General features: G+C 38.4%; 1 protein-coding gene across 1 annotated transcript in view; it reads right to left on the reverse strand.

Moving 5' to 3' along the window:
• TSPAN7 (tetraspanin 7) overlaps positions 1 to 11,642 on the reverse strand; it is a 122,625-nt gene extending 110,983 nt beyond the window's left edge. The window contains exon 1 of the mRNA XM_001366966.5: positions 10,950 to 11,642. Coding sequence (XP_001367003.1) covers positions 10,950 to 11,030 — 81 coding nt within the window. The 5' untranslated portion in view covers positions 11,031 to 11,642. The remainder of the gene's footprint in view (positions 1 to 10,949) is intronic.
• Positions 11,643 to 19,269: the final 7,627 nt, after the last annotated feature.

A 19,269-nucleotide genomic window follows, 5' to 3' on the forward strand; every position in this document is an offset into this window, starting at 1 on the left:
CACTTTCTTTTCAGTAGCACATGGTACATTCACAAAAATTAATAAACATTGCAAATAAGTGCAAAAGATCAGAAATAATAAATGCAACCTCCTCAGATCACAATGCAATGAAAATAATAATTAGTAAGGGTAAATGGAGAGGCAAATCAAAAATTAATTGGAAATTAAGCAATACGATTGTCCAAAATCAGTTAGAGAACAAATCAGAGAAACAATTAATTTCATTGAAGAAAATGACAATGATGAGACATCCTTTTAAAACCTATGGGACGCAGCCAAAGCAGTACTCAGGGGGGAATTTATATCCTTGAGTTCATATATTAACAAACTAGAGAGGGCAGAGGTCAATGAATTGGGCATGAAAATTAAAAAACTAGAAAGTGAACAAATTAAAAATCCTCAGATGAAGACTAAATTAGAGATCCTAAAAATCAAAGAGAAATTAATAAAATTGAAAGTCAAAGAACTATTGATTTAATAAATAAGACTAGAAGCTGGTACTTTGAAAAAACAAATAAAATAGACAAAGTACTGGTCAGTCTAATTAAAAAAAGGAAAGAAGAAAACCAAATTGACAGTATCCAAGATGAAAGGGGACACCTCACCTCCAATGAAGAGGAAATTAAGGCAATCATTAAAAACTATTATGCCCAATTATATGGCAACAAATATAGCAAACAAATCTAGGTTACATGGATGAATATTTACAAAAATATAAATTACCTAGACTAACAGAGGAAGAAATATAATTCTTAAATAATCCCATATCAGAAAAAGAAATTGAACAAGCCATCAAAGAACTCCCTAAAGAAAAAATCCCCAGGTCCAGTTGGATTCACAAATGAATTCTATCAAACATTCAAAGAACAACTAATCCTAATATTATACAAACTATTTGACAGAATAAGCAAAGGAGTTCTACCAAATTCATTTTACGACACAAATATGAGACTGATTCCAAAGCCAGACAGGTCAAAAACAGAGAAAGAAAACTATAGACCAACCCCCTTAATGAATATAGATACAAAAAATTTAAATACAATACTAGCAAAAAGACTCCAGCATGACCATGTAGGATTCATACCAAGAATGCAAGGAGGTTCAATATTAGGAAAACTATCCACATAATTGACCATATTAACAAGCAAATCGACAAAAGTCACATGATCTTCTCAATAGATGCAGAAAAAGCCTTTGACAAAATACAACACTACAATTGATAAATGGGCAAGGGACATGAATAGGCAATTTTCAGTCAAAGAAATCAAAACTATTAATAAGGACATGAAAAAGTGTTCTACATCTCTTATAATCAGAGATACACAAATCAAAACAACTCTGAGGTATCACCTCCTACCTAGCAGATTGGCTAACATGACATCAAAAGAAAGTAATGAATGCTGGAGGGGATGTGGCAAAGTAGGGACATTAATGCATTGCTGGTGGACTTGTGAATTGATCCAACCATTCTGGAGGGCAATTTGGAACTATGCCCAAAGGGTGCTAAAAGCCTGCCTGCCCTCTGATCCCATCATAGCACTGTTGAGTTTGTACCCCAAATAGATAATAAGGGAAAAGACTTATACAAGAATATTCATAGCTGCGCTCTTTGTGGTGGCAAAAAAAATGGAAAATGAGGTGATACCCTTCAATTGGGGAATGGCTGGACAAATTGTGGTATATGTTGGTGATGGAATACTATTGTGCTCAAAGGAATAATAAAGTGGAGGAATTCCATGTGAACTGGAACAACCTCCAGGAATTGATGCAGAGCAAAAGGAGCAGAACCAGGAGAACATTATACACAGGGACTGATACACTATGGTACAATCGAATGTAATGGACTTCTCCATTAGTGGCAATGCAGTGATCCTGAACAACTTGGAGGGATCTACAAGAAAAAACACTACCCACATTCAGAGGAAAAACTGTGGGAATAGAAACACAGAAGAAAAACAACTGCTTGACTACAGGGGTCGAGGGAATATGGTTGGGGTGTAGACTAAATGAATCAATGGACACATGTAATACTCAATGAAATTGCACGTCAGCTGTGGGAAGTATGGGGGTAGGGGAGGGAGGGAAATAATATAATTCTTTTAACCAAGGAATAATGTTCTAAATTGACTAAATAAATTAAATTAAAAAATATTTTACTGATTCTCTATTGCCTACCAGCTTAGCTACCATCCAATTCTTCATTGGAAGCTCTTCCATATAATTATAGTCCAGCAACACAAATCAACATATTGGTCACATCTGAATATGCAGATCTCATTCTGCACCTGGAGTCATTACTTCTTTGTCAAGTATTGGGATGCTTCACCATCAGACATCTGAGGTCATTATTTTTTGCTGCTTTGTTTAGAATTTTAAATTCTTTCAAAATTGGCTTTTCTTCCTATTATTTTTATCAAATTATTCTTCCAGTTCTGCTCATCTGGTTCTACAGCAGTTCACACAACCTTTCCCATATTTTTCTGAAACTATCATATTTATCATTGTGATAGTGAAATAATGTTCCACTATATTCATTTGACAAAAATTTTTTAACATTCTTTAAATAATAAGTACCTATTTTTTTCCGTCTCCAGCTCAACAAAAGTACTGCTATAAAAATTCTTATACAGATGGATCCTTTCTTTCTATTCTTGATCTCCTTGGGATAAATGCCTAATAGGAGGGTCAAACGATAAGCACAGTTTGATGGCTTTGAGGGTATAATTACTAAATGTTTTCTAGAATACTTAAAACAAAAGCAACAGTGAAATAGTGAGGGCAGGTAGGTGGTACAATAGGTAGGACACAAGACCTTGGCTCAGGAAGACTTGAGTTCAAAACTGGCCTCAGATACTTACTAGCTGCATGACCCTGGACAAGTTACTTAACCTCTGTTTACCTCATTTCACTTGTCTGTACAATTAGGATAATTGTCTTTCAGGTTGGTTGTGAGAATCAAATGAGATAATGATTATAAAACACTTAGTTCATCGTACTATGTAAATATTAGATATTATCATTATTGTGCCTCATAAGCCCTGGGTAATGGGGTACTGTAACAATCAGCTCTCTGAAGTAATGATACACTTGTAAGTTTAACCTACATGAGGAATATTTTTCTCCATCACTTTCTCAGGTATAGACAATCAACAAAACAATAAATTGAGTCCTGGTTTGTAATGTTTGCTGATTTCCAAGGTGTAAATGCTCACTCTGAAAATTTAATCATCAAACTGGCTCTACTATACCCTTGCCTACAACACTGTTATTTTACATTTTTGTCATCTTTGACAATTTTATAGGTATAAGATGAAATTTTAGTTTATTTAATTTGAATTTTTCTAATTATTAGTTATTTTCAACATTTTTATATTGTTTGGTGTGGATGTCTTTTTTTAATTGCTTTTTCACATATTTTGATCTGGTTCTTGTTCATATAAATTTTAATACATCCCTTATACATCTTGGAAATGAGATATATAACAGAGAAATATGCAGCAGAGGGTTTTTTTCTCCCACAGTTAACAGGTTTTCTTCTAATTTTAGCTGCATTGATTTTGTATGTGTGAAAAATTTTAAATTTCATGTCATAAGTTTATTTTTTTCTTCTGTGATTCTCTATTTCTTGTTTATCGTGAATTCTTCCCCTATCTCTAACTGTGAAAGATATTTTCTTCCTTGTCTCTCTCTTGATGATGATGTGTCCTTCCATATCTAAAAATAATAAACCTCACATCCATTTTGAGACATGTTATATAAGCTAAAAAAATTACTAGCTCTATTTTCTTAAACAGGTTAGCTAAGACCAGGAAGATTAATACACAGAACATAATTAAAATTCTGAATCACCTAAATATGGTTCCTATTGGATGTTCAGACCTTCCTGACCTCAACAAGCAAATAAGTATCACTCCATGTGGATTGGAAAAATGTAATTTTTTAAAAGAATCTCATTTATCAACTCTAACATTAAGAGCTCGTGTTTATATAGTCCTTTATAATTTGCAAAGTTCTTCCTCCAAAACACTCTACGGTACATAGTATATACAGTATTATACCTATTTTAGAGAAAAATCAGGATCTTAATGAGACAAAGTAACTTGTTCAAGTCATAATGGAGGTACCACTACCTTCAAATCCAATGATTTTGTTTAACCCACTGAATCTCCACTGCTTTTCTTGTGTGCATTTTCTTAAGAATATAAAGGATTATGAAGAGAATCCTCAATTCTTCCTTTGTTTTATAGATATTGCATCAGAATTTAAATAATATTTACTTATTCTAGACAGGAAAATGAAAATGTTTAAATACCTACCACTGAGCAACAACATCCCATCTTCTCCTTCCCATCCTCAAATTCAAAGAACTCATAGCTAAATTTGATTCAAAAATTCAGCTGTTCACAACTTTCTTGGTGGGTCAAACAAAAAAACACAAAGGTCTCCAATTAAGATCCTTCTAGGCTGGGAGTCCCCATCTCTTTATCAGGAAGCCTCAACTCAAAGTAGTTATCCCTGTTTGCTATAACCCCAGAAAGTCTAGGTCAGTTTATTTATTCAATAAGTATTTACTCAAATTGCTGCATGTACAAAACTGTGACTGAGCTGTGGGAATTTTTTAAAAATATAAACTACCTTGCTTTCAAGGATCTTAGAGGCTAGCTAGAAAGTCTAGAGAAATAAAAAAAAAACTATAATAAAAGGCAATATCGTCTTAAATGTTAACTGAGTAGTACAAAAGGCAAGGCCATTTCATAGAGAGAGGAAGAAATCTGTGTGGTCTAGGGGGGTAATACAAAGTTTCAATGGGGACAATGAATTTAAGCTGGGTCAAAGACAAGGATGAAGGAAACATGATTCAAGATATAATGGATGCAGAGAGGGCCCAAAAGTCCATATGGAGTCAAGTCTTACCTCTTGACACATCCTGGCTATGTGACAGAACAATAACTTAATCTCTAAATAGTCTAGGCCACTGTCTAAGACTAAGTGGCAGAGAAGGGGCCAATCTACAATGGAAGAGGCTATGTCCTCACCTAGGAGTTCTCCATGCCAATGAAATCACAGGTGTAGTCTATAAATTTGGGTTACTATTCAATGGGACTTCAGGGTACCTTTGCGAGGTCCAACTGAACCATTTTACTGGTCCCACTCGATTTGGTGGCAGTTAGAGGAAGAACTAGAACTAGAATCAGCTTCATTTCACTGGGGAACTCAGGAATAGAGAGATGAGAAATTAGTCTGAGCCCCTTCAGGGATTCTTTCAACAGACACCGCTGTCTCCATCTGTTCCCCAAACATACTCTAAAAAATTCTCTGAACCCTCTTTACAAACAAAACAGAATCTGTTCCCTACTTGCCTCCATACTATACATTTGGGCCTCTAGGAACACTACCTTCAACCTACAGTCAAGACTAACTTGTGGTTTTAATCAGACCTACTCTTTTTTTCTCTTGACTTCTGTGCTCTTTCTAGATTGTAGTTAGAACTTACACCAGAATCACGCTTACCTCTGTGCCAACATCATAGCAAGAAAGTCTCTCATACCTCTCAGGGACAGTGCTAAAAAGAAAATTGCTGTAACACAAGAATTCTATTATTTCACATTCTTTAGTTTGAATGTTTCTTAACAGAAGGCTAGACAAGATGACAAAAAGGTAAGGGTTTCTTGAATAATTAAAAAATTTTATCCCCCAATGCATTCAGGACTTTATCTACATGAAAGTAGAAAAAAATCCAACAGAGAAGGAAAAGAAATCTCTCATGAAAAGGGGAACAACAAAAAGCAAAGTTATAAAATGCAGCAGGGATAAAAATCTGATAAATTATAACTATATAAAATATTTGTACACACATGCACATATGCACTCTAATATTTTAGGCTAGAAAGAAACAAAATAAGGATGGACAAGTGAAACCAAGGCTTTTCTTTCCCTAATGTTCTAAGTAAGTTTTAATTTTAATTTAAAAATTGGACCTTCCAAAGAAAACTATCAATTTTTCTTAAGGGAAAGATGAACATGGGATATTACATTTCAAATTCAATGACTATTCTAATTTTTTTCATTTTTTGCAAGGTGGGAGAAACCAATGTGTCTAAGTATAGAAAATTTTGCTTTAAAAAGTTGGCCTTAAAAACAAAACTTTTTTATTTTTATTTTATTTTGAATGCCTACCAGCAAAACCTTAAATATTAATCATTTACTACACATCCAAAAATTTTCATATGTCCTGGGAAACTTAAAATCCCTACTCTTAATCATGAGAGGTTTGGAATTAGAGGTTTTTTCCTAAAATTTTCAAAAATTTTTCTGAAAATTAGATCAAACCATATAAAAATTATTAACATTTTAATCAGCAATTACTTATGTGAAGATTTCCACAAAATTCTTGGTTGTGATCATATATTTTATCATTCATTTAATTAGTACTATCACTTATTTAGGATTGAAAGCCTTTCAGAAAGTCATTTTATCCCCCAAACTCCTAGTAGCAATCACCTTTAAGTCACCTCAGCCATACTGGAATCAATTCTATTTTTAAAATTTAAAATTTAAAATCACTCCTGACTCCCAAGGATGTGAACTAAACCAGAAGCTGTTGTGATAAATAAGCCAAATTAGACTATAAATAAGAAGCCATTTGTTAGTATTTAAATACAACTATTCTCTTTATTAGAATGTTTTTCCTCCACAGTAAACATCAAAACAAAAACACAAATAAATGGTACCACAAAAGGAGCACTTCCTTTGGACTGGGGTTTAAATAAAATCCCACTTCTACTTACTGGTCTGGGACTCATTTTCTTCATCTGAATAAATGGTCCCTGAGTTCTCTGTTACCCTATTTTTATCTACTATCTGAGATTTATTATCTATTAGCCTAAGTTTAATAAATTATCAGTTAACACAGCATGTAAAGAAGATATTTAAACTGAAAAACTGTTAACACTATTTAACTTGTCTGCTTTGGCACAAACTAATTACACAAGGAGAGTTCTTGAAAACCATTCATACCACCTAAGAAAATAAATATATTCCACCTTGCTACAAACAGGGCAGAATGTGTACAGAATTTTGATAATATTGATTCAGATTGAAATCTCATAGAAGAGTTGAATGAAAGACGACACTATCTACTAACACAAAATTAGTTCCAAGAAAATCAAGAGTCAATTCAATTCTGGAACTACAAAAGGCAAGCAACCAAATACACAAACCCACACATATAATAAGACTCATGGGCATTATCTTTTATACTCTAGCCAGGTCTGGTTCTTGCTACACTGACACCTATGCCTAAAGAGCATGCTATATTTGTATACTGTGAGACCAGAACTGAATTATTTTAGCCAGGATTGTACTAACTGTAGGATGAGTACTACCTCCCAAGTCAAAAACATCTATCAAGTGCCATTGTGCTCCACACACAGGATGGCAAGTCTGGCAGTCTCATTTAAAATGAAAGGACAGACAACTGCCTACAATGTTGGTGGGGAAAGGTGGGTGGTAGAAAATGACCTGAACACAGAAAAGAATAACACAAATTTGGGGGCAAAGGAAGCATTCAAAAGGCTCTGGGAAAATCTGAGAGGGAAGATAACATCTTCAAACTTGAGGATTCAGAGAAGTATCATGTGGTGTATGGGAGCACCTGAGCTGATTGAAGGAAGAAGGTTTTTGAAAAACAATGAAGAATTACACCAGCCATGGAGTATAGCTTGCACAAATGTTTTCTTAAATTTTTTTTCCAGAAATAAAAAATATCTCTATAATAAATGACTTGAGAGCAGAAGGCTAAATTTTGCTTCGATCCCAAGCCCTAAAGAAATATAACAGAGGCTCACCTCAACCAGACCACCTACACAGGCTGGCACAATAACTATGTCAGATGCTGCTAGCAGGTGGCCAATCACTGAAGAAAAAAATCTGTTAAAGGTGCCGTGTATTGAAAGTTAATCATTTAGGACAGTAGGAAAACCACATGAAAGAGTGCCCTTCCATTGATCTCAACTTCCCCAATGCCACTGAGAGTCATTACACTATTTTAAGACCAAGGGGATCTGATCAAAACATTCACAAACAACACAAAGATGTAAACCCTAACCAATCTTTTCACCACATTTTTCTAGGGGAAAAAAAGACACAAAACACTGCAATATCTGTTTATTAATTTCCTGTTATATCCACATTTAGTCAAACCAACCCTTCACATAAAAATCTCAAATGAAGACACTTCAACAACTTAATGTAAAATCCTTCTACTACTTATTGTAAATCTACTGGGGGAGAAATACCTTTAGGAAAAAATGCAAATAATAACAATCATTTTTGCAAAGAAATACAAGAAATAGCAATGATTTAGTTTTAAATAATGATTTATTTTCAGCTGGAGAATATTAAATCATTTTTATTAAAATATCTTCAAATTTTCTAGATTATACTTAAAATGGCATTTTTAGATAACTTACATGACATTAATTGCCACAAAACTGAAAGTGAGAAAGGAAAAAGAATAAAGATATGGAGCCAGAAAGGAAAGGAATAGAAGTATGTAGGGGAAAGAGGGGAGAAGACCAATTTTACAAATATTGTTAAAGGAAGTGAGAAGATGGTTATATATACAATGTAAAAGAGAGTAATAACATACAGACAGTCTATGAGGATGCCTTTATTAACAATAATCTTATCATAAATTTTATTTTTACTGGAAGTATACACAGCCACATAAATTAATTATATCAGATCTAAATCTGAAAGCAAAATGTAGTGGGAAAAAGAAGGAATTTTACTAATTTTTTCAAATGTATGCAAAACAGATCAAGGAAATGGCTGATATAAACTTAAACATTAACAATAAGTCTATATTTCTGGAAACTAAATTAAATGATGCTATTAGGGCAAACATAACTATCAAAATTAGTCTAACACATGTCTTTATGGGCTCAAACAAAATCATTTTTTGCTCATCTTGCCATATACCCGTTAAGTATGTTTTCCCCCTTATCAAAGGGCTGAGAGACAGTGTGTGCCACCTAGATACTGCTAAAAGGGTGCTGTAACATTTATGTCATTGATCTAAAGGAGAGATTATTACAATTATAAAAGATTTGTGATTCCTGGGAGAAGATAGATTTTTTTTTTAATTACAACATAGTATCTTCCTTCTTTCTATACATTGCAAATATTTTTTTCTTCCATTATAATGGATTCTTCATTTGAAATTGAATTATACCTCTCAGATACATCTTTGTGCACCAAGTCACAAACCAAAATTAGGACAAATTGAGGGAGGAGGGGATGGAGGAATGTTAGCCAAACAAATCGATGATAATATTGGCTTTTTTTCAGTCTCGATTTACAAGAACACTGCCTGGAAGAGTGAATGACCCAGATTGCAGTAAGAAAAAGGTCGGATTACATCTATTCCCATTGAAGAATCATTGAGCTTTACATTATTAGTAGCCAGCTTGTAGGTTTGAGACATCAAGTATCAGTTTGGGCTTTCTGAATCTGAGCAAATAAGAAATGTGAAATCTTTAAATCTCATTGGATGATATTTACTCCCTCGAACCGCCCCCCCCAAAAAAGCGCCTCTGCAATGTCACCTCTGCACCTGTCACATGAGCAGATTGGAATGAGATAAGACATAAGCTCTAACCGCCACTAAGCCGCCCCCCCTCCTCCTCCCCACCCCCCAACATCTGTAATAAGCTTCACAGGAGGTGTACCTTCCAAAGGCCGGCCCCTACCCCCGGCACCCAAGCTCAGTCCGTATATGACGTCACCTTTCTGCATTAAACCCTGAAACCCGGCGGCACCGAATGGAATGGGATGGATTACACCCGAGACAATCCTAGCCGAAAGGAGAAGCCACCACTGTCACCAGCTGACTAGGGACCCACGATTTATTAACCATGGAGGAAGGAAAAGGGCAATTAATGGGGAAGGAGTGGAGAAATTTTGTTATTTGCAACAACAACAAAAAAAAAAAAAAACAGGAGGAGGTGGTGGAGGTAGGGACTAGGGACGGAGGCGGGGATGTCTATGAACTGTAACTGTTTATAGTTACTGAAGATGTTCGACGTGCACCTGCAAACGTTTCTAGGAAAAACAAAAACAACAAATCCCCTAATCAAATGGTCCTCGGCTAAGGAGGGCTCCGCAGAACTGGTTTTTCCTACTCTGGATCCAAGGTTCTCCGTTTCCCCTCTTCTAACACCCGAGAGTCCCCGAGAATCGGTAATACCCAGGACAATTGCTTAAAAGGGTCTTCTCTGAGGGAACAGTTCCTGTGGGGGGGGGAGGGCAGGGGAATCTGCCTAACTGGGGCTTTTTAGGAGCAAACGCAGGGGCGGAGACGCCGGTGGATGTCCATTACAGGTCAGGTTGGGGTGGAGGGAATAAAATCGAACCTCGTAACTTTCTCCGGAGGTGCTGTTCTCATCTTTACTCTCCCTTTCTCCACCATCACCCCTCCCCCAAAGGAGCAAGAAACAGCCTCGGAAATAGCCGAGACCCCACAAGTATTGCACCATCTCCCACCCCACCCCAGCTCGGTCCACCCCCCGTAAGTGCCCGGACACTGGACAAGGTGAGCACCCGCGGCGGCGGCTGCTGCAGAAATGCAGCCAGACGACCCAAATGCCACCCACCCAGACGCTGGTGCTGGTATTGGAGCTAGCGCAGCCACCCCCTGCCGAGGCTGCTGCTGCTGCAAGCTGCTAGCTGCAAACTGCCCCCCACCCCGCCCCGTGCAATAGCAGCAGCAGCCCCCGCGCGGAGCGCACCGTTATCACCCCCCACCCCCACCCCCGGGAGTCTGTCCTTTTTCCCAAGCCCCACACGGACTGACCGACGGACAGACCGGGCAACACCGTCCCCGCCCCCCCCCACACCTCTTCACCTCTCCCCGAGCCTAAGGCTAGGGACGCGGAGAAGGTACTCACCCAGAAAACGAAGGAGTAGATGATGAGGAGGGTTTTGAGACAGGTTATCACGGGTTTGGTCTCCATTCTCCTCGATGCCATACTACAGAAGCTCGGGCAGCGGCTGGGCGGGCGGGAGGAGGGGAGGTGGGTGGGTGGGGGCGGGAGCGAGCGAGCGCGAAAGCGCGTGTGTGGGGTGTGTGCGCGCGCGCGCCAGAGAAGGGGGGGAGGAGCGCGAGGGCGCGTGTGTGAGGTGTGCGCGTGCGCGCGGCGGGTAGGGGAGAAGGGGGAGGAGGGGGAAGCGCGAGCGCGAGCCCAACTCTGTGGTTAGCTAGGTACTGCGCCCCTCGGGTTTCGGGGCTCCTCTGCTCCCTCTGCTCCCCGAAGCACCAGCGTGTCCGATGTTTGCTTTCTGTCTGGGTTCGGCCAAAGCCCCACCACCCTTTTGGGCCCGGCCCTGCTCTCGGCGGCTGTGGCGGCAGCCCCCGCAGCTGACGCCAGGCTAGGAGCCAGCCCCCTCCCAAAAATCTCCCTTCCCACAACAACCCACCAACCCTTCCGTGGCACTGAGCATGCCCAGATGACTTGCTAGGAACCTGGGCACCCGACCTTGGGCATCTGCCTGCCTGCTCATCTCCAGCATGAATGGGCGCAGGAGGGGCGCCTGAGGGAAAGGGGAGAACAAGGTGCGGGTCTGAATCCCAGCGGTCCATGGGCTTGGGCTGGAGCATACGGGGACTTTGCATTTGGAGGTTGCCCCGGTCTTTTGTATTAAACTGACCAGCTGGCAGGGGATTGGGTCGTAGATGTAGCCTAGATTTCTGCCCACACAAAGGTGCCTTCTCATGGCCCCTACTCACATGGCAGGCACTTCCTTCCACTGATTATCCTACCAGGCAGTGGGCAAACGGAATGGGTGCTGCCAAGCAGGGGTCTGGTGGAAAGCAGCCTTTAATAGGTTGAGAGGAAGCAAAGTTGGAGCATTGATTTGAGAGGAGAGAAACAGGAATCTCCGTGACTTGCTGTTATCCAACGACAGCTAGGGGATCATAATGATAATATCATCATTTTAGAGAAACGAGGGAATTCGAATAAATGACTGGGTCCTTTCCTGTTCTAAATCCTTCCCGTGGATCAAGGTCTGCCTCTATCAGTGTCTGTCTGGGCTTTGATAATGCTACGTGACATTTATGTAAGCACTTGAAGGTTTGCGAAATGCTTTTAACCCAGATCTTATTTGATCTTCACAAGAATCCAGTAATGGAGGTACTGCAGAATCTTACAGATGGAGAAACAAGCTCCAAGAGGTTGTCACTTACCTTTAGTTGCACATTTAATATATTGATGCTGTTTCTCCACAAGCACAAGCCCGGCTTATTATTCCTTGTTTGGGCATTAAAGCAACAGAAGTATTCAGGAAATGCTGTCTATGGGCACCTAGCTACCCATAAAAGACACCATTTTGTATCAGAGAGTAAGTACATTTGCCTGGGAGTAAAAGAGAGATGAGGCTTCACCCTAATGCAACCTGCGGGTAATCCATCAATCCATGAAAAAGATGAGGCATTTTTCTTAGCTATTATACACAGAGAGAATATGGTTTATAGGTTGTTCTAAGCAGAAAAAGAAAGGGATAGACCTCATGTGATGTTACCTGTTACAAACCCACTAGGAATTAACTCTTGAAGAAGCATGTTCAAGGCTTCACACTCAACTATTAAGGACATTAATAATCCCCTTTATGAAGCTAACTAGGAGTAAAAATAGAATGAACAAGCCTTGGAAAAGCCTGCCGCAGTAGGTTGCTGTGGTGGTTATTATTATGGGTTATTTATCACTGAATCAGATGCAGACTCTGCCTGGTGAGGTCACCGCATAAACAGACAAGGAGAAAAGACATTCATGTGAGGAAGATGGAAGGTTGTTTGAGGAAAAGGTGAATCAGACTAATTCTTACCATCTAAAGCAGAATGGGGTGGGGGGAGAAGAGTAAAGGGACAGATACAAGGAGATAAATAAATTCTATATCCCTCCTTTCCTCCCAAGCCAAAATGGATACGATAGTTAATACAGGGACTTCATGAAAGAGTTGGCTAGTCTTTTTTTGTAATTACCAGAATGAACCCTTTAATTGTAGTGGGAGGAGTGGGGCAAAAGAGAAAAGATAATGAAGAATCAAGATCTGCTGGGCTCTCTTTAACAACCAAAAAAATATATTAAAAGCCCCACATGTGTGCAACACACACATATAGAGAACATTCAGAGGACACAAAACTAGGTTGGATTTTGTTTTATTTTTAAGATAAAATGATAGGTTGAAACGAATAAAATGAAATTCAATAAAGATACATATAAATGCTACCTTTATTTTAAAAAACTAATTCATAAGTGACAACCAGATGGGAGAGGCAGTGCCTATGAAAAATTTCAACTAAATCAAAGCTCAAAATAAGTACCCAGAAGCCTTTTTAATGAAGTGCTTGCAGGTAGAAGGGCTCAAAGTACAGGAAATTATAGGGGAACGGTCTGCTTTAATGTGCCCCCCTCAGAGCACATCTGGGAGATTGTGTTCAATTCTGGAAATCAACATTTTAGGAAGGACATTGACAAGTGGCATGGAGGGTGAGGAAGATGATAAAATGCCTCAAGATTATACTAGACAAGGATTGGTTGAAAGAACTGAGGAAGATGAACCTGGAAATGAGAAGACCTAATTAGGACTTTGATAGCCATCTTCAAATATTCAGAAAACTGTCAAGGGGTAGAAGGATTAGATTTATAATGTTTGTCCTCAGAGGGCAGAACTAAATTCAAGTTGCCAAGATTCATATTTGGGCTTGATATAGGGAAAATTTTCTTAATAATTAAAGCTATCAAAAAATAAGGTAGCCTTTTCCCCCTTTCTTTTTGGAGGGGGAAGCACTATCAGATCTGTTATTTCATCAATATAGGGAGCTCCTTACATCAATTTAAAAAAGCAATTTGTCATCTTGGAGAGTTTCTTCATGCATTAAAAGGTGAAATCACTTGCCCCATGCTCCTATAGATAGAATATATTAGAGGAGAATTTGAATCCAGATGTCCCTGAGTTCATGGTCTCCATTTTATCTACTGGGTCCTTAGCCAGAGACCCATAAACTTTTTTTTTAACATAACAGTATTTTAATGTAATTGGTTTCATTTGTAATCCCCAAGTTTTATTTATTTTAAAACATTATTCTAAGGAGTCCATGAGCTTCACCAGTTGGCTAAAAGGGCCTGGGACACACACAAAAAAAAGGTTAAGAATGAATGAAACCATTCTGCCTCAGATACCCAAAACTGTAGTGAAAAAAAAAATCTGTCCTGCCCAATCTCACAAGATTGTTGTAAGGATTAAATGAGATCCTATTTGTAACAGGACTTTATGTACTGTAAAAATCATATTATTATCATTTTAGAAAGATTTGCAACTGAAACATCTGAAAGTTTTCATTTTGCTCTTCAAAGGGACAAATATTCAGGTATCTGGAATTCTTGAATATCAAAAACAACTTAATCTCTCTAGTTGTTATTTATTACCTAATTAGCTGAGTCTCTGCCTGGTGAGGTTATCACATAAATAGATGAGAAGAGATATTCAAGTGAAGAAGAGGGAAGTTTGTTTGAGGAAGGATTTGAACCTGATAAATAGTGATAAATAAGGAGCCCAAAATCTTCTCTAAAGCCTGAGGTTTCATTCCCTGTGTATGAATGTGTAAGTAAATGTGTATGTACATTGTGGTATTCTGAAGCCATCTCTAACCACATTTTGAGAGCTGATTGATAAATTTTTAATGTGAATATTTCCACCTTAGAAATCAACAAACACTATAAATCAGGGCTTGATTTATAGTTTTATTGATTTTCTAGTCTTAAGAACATAATAGAGAAGATGTCAATGCTTCCACTTAAGAAGTATATCACGTGTCAAAGAGCTAGTTAAATATTTAACAGCCCCCCTTAATCTGTACATAATATGTATTTTATACACATATGTGTATATAATATTTTTATACATACAGAAAATTTTCAGAAAATAAAGTTGTTGGGTTTTGTTTTGTTTTTTAAGAATATTCTTTGAAGATCTCCAACTTCTAAGGAGGCAGGGAGAGAACAGTAATCTATGGTGAAGAAGATAATCTGCCTGGGCATATTAGTAACTTTGGTATTCTTTTAAAATACATACCAGAAGGGCAGCTAGGTAGTACAGTGACTAGAATGACAGGGCTAGAGTCAAGAGGACTTGGATCAGATTTGGCCTAAGACACTTCCTAGCTGTTACCCAGGGAAAGTCGCTTTATCCCAAATGACCAGCCCTTACTACTCTTCTGCCTTAGAATCTACACTTAGTCTCAATTCTTTTATACTTTTATACTTTTTGTTTTTAATTGAAAAATAAAATATATACCAACATGTCCTAGAAGAGTTACCTAAAGGTTGGCTTGTTTGTTTGGGGGCAGAAATCCCTGCCCCCTCATCCTTCCTGAGAAGTCATAACATAATTTCAATAAAGGTAAATGAACCTTTTCTTGGAAAATATTCCATCATCCTTCAGGCACCAAGATAATGCCATGTTCACGTACGCACACGGCTAATTGCTATGAGTTGTCCTTTTCAAATTGCACACACAATGTAGACTATCCTAATATTCAGGGAACATCACTATTTGTGGTCCTGACATCTTTTCTAAAAAAAAAAAACACAAACCAACAACTCTGCCCTCTCTCTGATTACCATATAGCAGGTCTGTCAACCACAGTTCTTTCCAAATACTCCACAATTATGTTCCATCATCTAAAATGAAGCTTAAAGCACTTCTTCTGTCTGCTGTCCTTCCAATTAGTCTAAGACTCTTCAGCATAGCAGCTGCTGAAGCATCCTGCTGACATTTATCCCTTGCACATGTCCAGCTCTAGAAAACACATGTAACAGGTGCATGAATATTCATTGAGTAGGAATCTTTTATTCAAATTTAATGGTATTTTATTATACTCACTACAGCACCTGTTGTATCTGCTATAGTCACCACATAAAGGGAATGTAATTGATGGAGATTTGGAGATTGACATTGCCAATCACCCCGCCTTTGTGCCCTGTTTCCCAGATTTCATTTATTCAAAGCATGGCGTTAGCTGACTCTTTCTGGCAAGTAAAAACATCTGAAATCTTTACCGGGATTCTCTCTACAGAGTGATGGAAAATCTAGGGCCGTGGTTTTGGTTGGGTTCATGTGTCCATTTCTGGTATTATTTTTGGTTGTCTTTTTCTAATATATTTGTGCATAAAAACAAAATTGTTGAAGTCCTGACTAGTTAACTGTGAAATGTACATCACATTTTAAAATGTGCCAAGGCTACATCTGTTAGCCAGATTCCAAACTTATTTAATGAGAAAATTGTACCACTTAGAGCAATGATTAAGAGAATATAAAAAATATATCAATGAATAAGAGAAGATAAAGTACACAGCTGAGCTAAGCCTTTAGGTGAACTAGGGGCTTGGAAATGAGTAACTTTGGCTACTAGATGACACAGTGATTAGAGCACTGGACCAGGAAGAAGACCTGAGTTCAAATCCTAGATCTTGAGAGATGAGAGAGGGCATTCCTAAGCTACCCATGCCCACTTCATAGAAGTGAATAAGGCATGTAGGGGTGTCTAGTTCTGTACTTTGCTGTGGTAGATCATGTTGCTTCCATCCCCAGAGTCCAGATTATTTCTGCTCTTGATACATATTGACAGCTCATTAGAAACTTTCAAGTCTTGACAAGTGCCATTGAGTATAGTGAGGTGAATGATTGCTTGTTAATTGATTGATGCATGTATATACACATCCTATATGTGTGTGTGTATATATATATATATATATGTGTGTGTATATATATATATATATATATATATATATATATACGTAATAAGAAATACCGAAGTCTCTGTCTTCGTGTTTCAGAGGGAGGACTTGAGGAAGTTCTTCCTAACTCCAGAGCCAGGCTTCTGTTATCCATGTCACACTACCCCCTCAGGATCTGTACACATATAAGTATTTTTGTAGATAATACATCCCAGTTCCAGTCCCAGTGACCAGAGATTGCCACCTCATAGCTATCCCCAGCTCCTCACTCTCCCTCAGCCTATCCATTCAATCAGTGGCCACATCTTGCCATATCTGCTTCCATTTACAACCATCCCCATCCCCCATTTCCTTCTCTCCATTCACATAGCCAGGCTCTGGGGACTTTAGCCAAGACCAATTTATAACCCTGCCTCAAGTCTCCTCTTATTCCAATTTAGTCTCTGCACATCTACCAAAGTGATTTCCCTGAAGTCAGGTTTGACCGTGTTCCTCCCCTGTTCAGTCAAGTCCAGCAGTTCCCGCTTACTTCTAGGATCCCTCTAAAATCCACTGTCTGGCTTTTAAAGACCTTCATACAATGGCCCCAAACTACCTTTGCAGCCTTATTCCCTTTTACACACTCTAGAGTCTAGTTCCATTGAAAGTTGGCTATTACAGCAGATAGCAAGCTAGCCCTGGAGTCAGAAAAGACCCCAAATCAATCTCAGCGTGACGCTGTGGCCATGGGCAAGAAGAAATTACTTGCCTCAGTTTCTTCAACTGTAAAATAGGGCTAATGACAACATCTACCTAGCAGGGTTGTTGAAATGATTAAATTAGATACTCTCTAGGGCTTAGCACAGTGGCACAGAGTAGGTGTTTAACAGTTGCTTTTTTCTTTCTTTTCTTCTTCCAACGTGGCATTGAATTTCACATTTCTATGTCTTTGCAGTGACTATCCCCTTGAAGAGAATGAAATGCTTCCTGGACTGACTCTATGTCTTAGCATCCTTAGATTCCTTTTTTTAGATTTAACTCCAGGGTTCATTCTCTATGTTAAGCCTTGCCTAATCCTCTAACCCAACCCCATTTCCCTGACAGTATCCCTCCTCCAAAAGCACTTTCTGTTTTGCATATACCTATATCTGTACAAGCTGTATCTCCTACTCAAATGTAAACTCCTTGAGGGCAGAGGTCTTTCTATCTCCTGCTCCTGCAGAGTGCCTGGCATATAGCAGACACTTGAGAAATGCTAAGTGACGGATTGATGCACATACATGCACGTTATATAGGGACAATGAAGCAGCAAAATATGTGGAGTGCTCAACCTAAAGTCAGAAAGATCCAAGTTCAAATGTAGACTAAGACCCTGACAAGTCACTTCAACCTGCTGTCTGCCTCAAGTAGCACCTACCTCCCACGGCTCTTGTCTGGGTCAAATGAGATCCTATTTGTAATGCTCTTAGCAAACCTTCTAGGGCTATAGAAATGTTAACTACTATTTTTTGTTGTTCAGTCATGTCCAACTCTTCATAATCTCATTTGGGGGGCTTTTGGGGGGCAAAGATACTTCTCCAGTTCATTTTATAGATAAGGAAACTGAGGCAAAAAGGGTGACTTGCTCAAGGTCACACTGGGACCGAATTTGAACTCAGGTCATTCAGATTGTCCACTTCATACTGCCCAGACCTATACTCGATTTTAGCCTTAGATACTAGTACTATAGAACTATTTATGTATATGTACAAAGAGATGCTACAGTCCTTGTTTTTGACTTTACATTAAACATATGGACATAGAAAAAACAACTGCAACACTATGTGAAAAATACTCCATGGATTGTATGCAAAGTAACTTTGTTCCAGCCATCTGATTTTCCCCAGTTTCTAGGTATAAGCATGAGCTAAAGAGAGAATCTAGGAAAGTCAGGGGGAAAGCTCTTCTCTCTGTTTTTCATCCTCCACAGAACAAAGGAGCGTACAGAACTATATGTGTCAACATCATGAATCTATATCATGAAAAAGAGGATTCTTGCACAATCCTAAGATTTAAATATTTATGTTTATAAATATTCCTCCCATGTTTTTGTCGGTCAGTCATTTCAGTGTCTTTGAGACTTCATTTGGGATTTTCTTAGCAAAGATCCTGGAGTTGTCTTCCATTTCCTTCTCAAACATTTTACAGATGAGGAAACTGAGGCAAACAGGGTGAAGTGACTCTGTGCCCAAAGGTTTATCCATTGTGCCATCTAGCTGCCTTAACATTATACAACCTGATTGGGGAACAGAAGATGCCTTCCCGGAGGAGATGCTTACTGTCTCCCACATGGATGCCTTATCTTAGAAGATTTCCACATGAAGAGCAAAATCACTTTCACATAGATATAAGAAATGAACACAAAGAATGTAGAGAAAGATGGAGGGACATGAAATTTGCAAGTCTAAATTAGAACCAGGAAAACAAATGATTATAATATTGTGAATTCATC

Source organism: Monodelphis domestica, chromosome 4, assembly GCF_027887165.1.
Source record: "Monodelphis domestica isolate mMonDom1 chromosome 4, mMonDom1.pri, whole genome shotgun sequence".
NCBI classification, from domain to species: Eukaryota; Metazoa; Chordata; class Mammalia; order Didelphimorphia; family Didelphidae; genus Monodelphis; species Monodelphis domestica.